A 2,371-nucleotide genomic window follows, 5' to 3' on the forward strand; every position below is an offset into this window, starting at 1 on the left:
TTTTCTGATACAACATAAAAAAGTCAAAGCTCTTGTATCATTCACAAGAGTAAAACAAGTTCAAAGAAAAAACAAGGAATGCAAAGTTAAGACAATACTGTGTTGATGCACAAATAACCCACAAATCATAACCATACATTCTGACGTGCAGTGATATCATTCACTAACATTCACGTTGTCTTGTCTTGTAATATTGTGGATATTACAGCAAAGTCTCAACAATCTGACACAAGAACACTTTATTTAAACTCCATTAATTACTGTAAATTAATATTAAGGTGGGAAAAGAAATTAGCTTCAGTGAACCTGTTATCAGTCAGTCACTCATCAGCTGCATGTGATGGTTTCATGTAAACATGGACAGTTTGGGTGACATGAAACACAGAGATACTTTGAAAAATATGACGTTTTTACATTTATGCTGTCTCGTCAAGCACGCCCGCCACTGTGTATCTTTTCCACTTCGACCATTCAGCTTGTTCTTTCCACAACAGCTTACAATCATTTAGCAGGTAGCAGTCAGATGTGTGGTCCAAGGTCACTTTGACAAGATAAATCAAAGACGTAAATACCAGATACAAGATACATTATCTTGGATGTGCAGCAGTCCAAACAAAATGAACCGTTTTAAGACAGATTTGGTCTGTTGTAGGATTACAGTCCTTATTTTCAGTTTACTTAAAGCAAAGATTGCAGAGAAGAGCTCAAAGTTCATTCACAAGCTTTGTTCCAAACATAGAATTAACTTGTAATCTAATGAAGTTAATTGATAAAATATGTGCTTATCATTTGTCTCCTTTATTTTTATGTTTTTAATCTTTTTTACCTCAGCGTGCTTTTATATTGTTGGCCTTAATATAAAACTACTTCACCTAAATCGCCATCAAATGTTTGGCATTTGTGGAATGTAAATGAGGTAAGAAAGACATGATTTTGGACACTGCAAGCTAAGCTTCATTATGGACATGTAACAATGATTTCTTCAGAGTTATTCTTTAGGTTTTAGATTATTACTATATGGCTGAGTTTTCAACTGTTTACAAATCACCAGGCAGATAATAAAAATTCACTTCATTTGGTTTTGTACAGTCTAATCAGCCAGTGACAGAGCTGAAGCATGTCAGGTATGACTCTTGTATGCACTTCTCTTGTAATTTGTTCAAGCATACGCAGCGTTTGTGTGGCTCCATCTCATAAAAGATTAGCCAAACTGGAGGTAGTCTCTCTGCGAGCCTGGCGGTCAATGTGTCCTGAAATGGTAAATATGTTCAAAACCCGATCCACAAACCTTCGTCCATGCCTTGTTCTCTCGAGAAGGACCACCACAACAGAGTACATCCCTACCCCCACTACTGCAGCCCCCCCTCCCGCCAGCAAAACCACACCAGAGATGTACATGTCGTTAAGTGCTTGTCCAGGCTTCGGCATGTGGTTAGCCAAGGCCAGGCGAAGTAGAACCCCTCCACAAATCAACAGTGACAGCCCAGTAATCAAAACCACCAGAAGGTCAGATAAACCGCCGCTCTTTAGCATGTCAATTCGCCTCCTACTTCGCACGCAATTCATGTCCTGCACGGCTGAGCTGAGCAGCTGTTTGAGCAGGACCCCCAAAGCCAGCAGACACAGAGCCGTCCCCGCACCCAGCCGCCATTCGCTGGAGACGCTGGTGGTGGTGGAGAGGAGTCCCACGCCGCCCAGTCCGCACCCCAGGATGAGCAGCACAGCAACGCAGTAGCAGAGCAGAGACTTCCCCGGGTCTCTGAACCACCACAGCTCCACCTGCTCCTCCAGGATGTTGTTTTGTATCTGAGCCGGGTCGGCTTGACCATTGTGACCCACTTCGGGGCCTCCGGTTTCCCTCAGGGGGGGAAAGTTGTCCAGCTCTGGCATCCTCCTGCTCCTTTCAGCCTGATGAATGAGGATGCCACCACTGCAGAGGCGAACACACCCGCCGGATTACGTCGTAGAGGACTGTCAAATTACTGGAGGTGTGACGGAAATGTATTCCTTAAACTTTGAAATGAAGGTAAAGTTGATGGTAAATGTACAGATTAAATAAACTGACAGAAAACCCTCTAAAAGGATGAGTGTGCTGTAGTTTTATCTGCTCTGGCCTGTTGACAAAGGTCCCGCTGAGTCTCCGGTGGGGATGAAAATCTTATAGCTCACTGTGACTGGATAGTGAGACGGATCCAAGCGGCATCAACATTCAAAGCAGAGAATCCAAACAGTCGCAGGATTTTCAGCAGGGTTTTGTAATGTGGGCGCAGTCACCTGGAAGATAAAACAGACATATATTCAGGAGTGAAGTGACAGACTAGTACATAGAGTCTGTTCCCAACTAGACAATAAATGACAGCACAGAAACAGG

The 2,371-nt window shown here is 43.2% G+C and overlaps 1 protein-coding gene across 1 annotated transcript; it reads right to left on the reverse strand.

The window, feature by feature from the left end:
• Positions 1 to 826: 826 nt before the first annotated feature.
• On the reverse strand, positions 827 to 1,978 carry tmem125a (transmembrane protein 125a). Its single transcript, XM_030083756.1, has one exon. It carries the CDS (start codon positions 1,888 to 1,890, stop codon positions 1,192 to 1,194), a length of 699 nt encoding a protein of 232 aa, XP_029939616.1. The 5' UTR covers positions 1,891 to 1,978; the 3' UTR covers positions 827 to 1,191.
• Between the last annotated feature and the right edge of the window lie 393 nt (positions 1,979 to 2,371).

This window comes from Salarias fasciatus, chromosome 23 (genome assembly GCF_902148845.1).
Source record: "Salarias fasciatus chromosome 23, fSalaFa1.1, whole genome shotgun sequence".
Lineage (NCBI taxonomy): Eukaryota > Metazoa > Chordata > Actinopteri > Blenniiformes > Blenniidae > Salarias > Salarias fasciatus.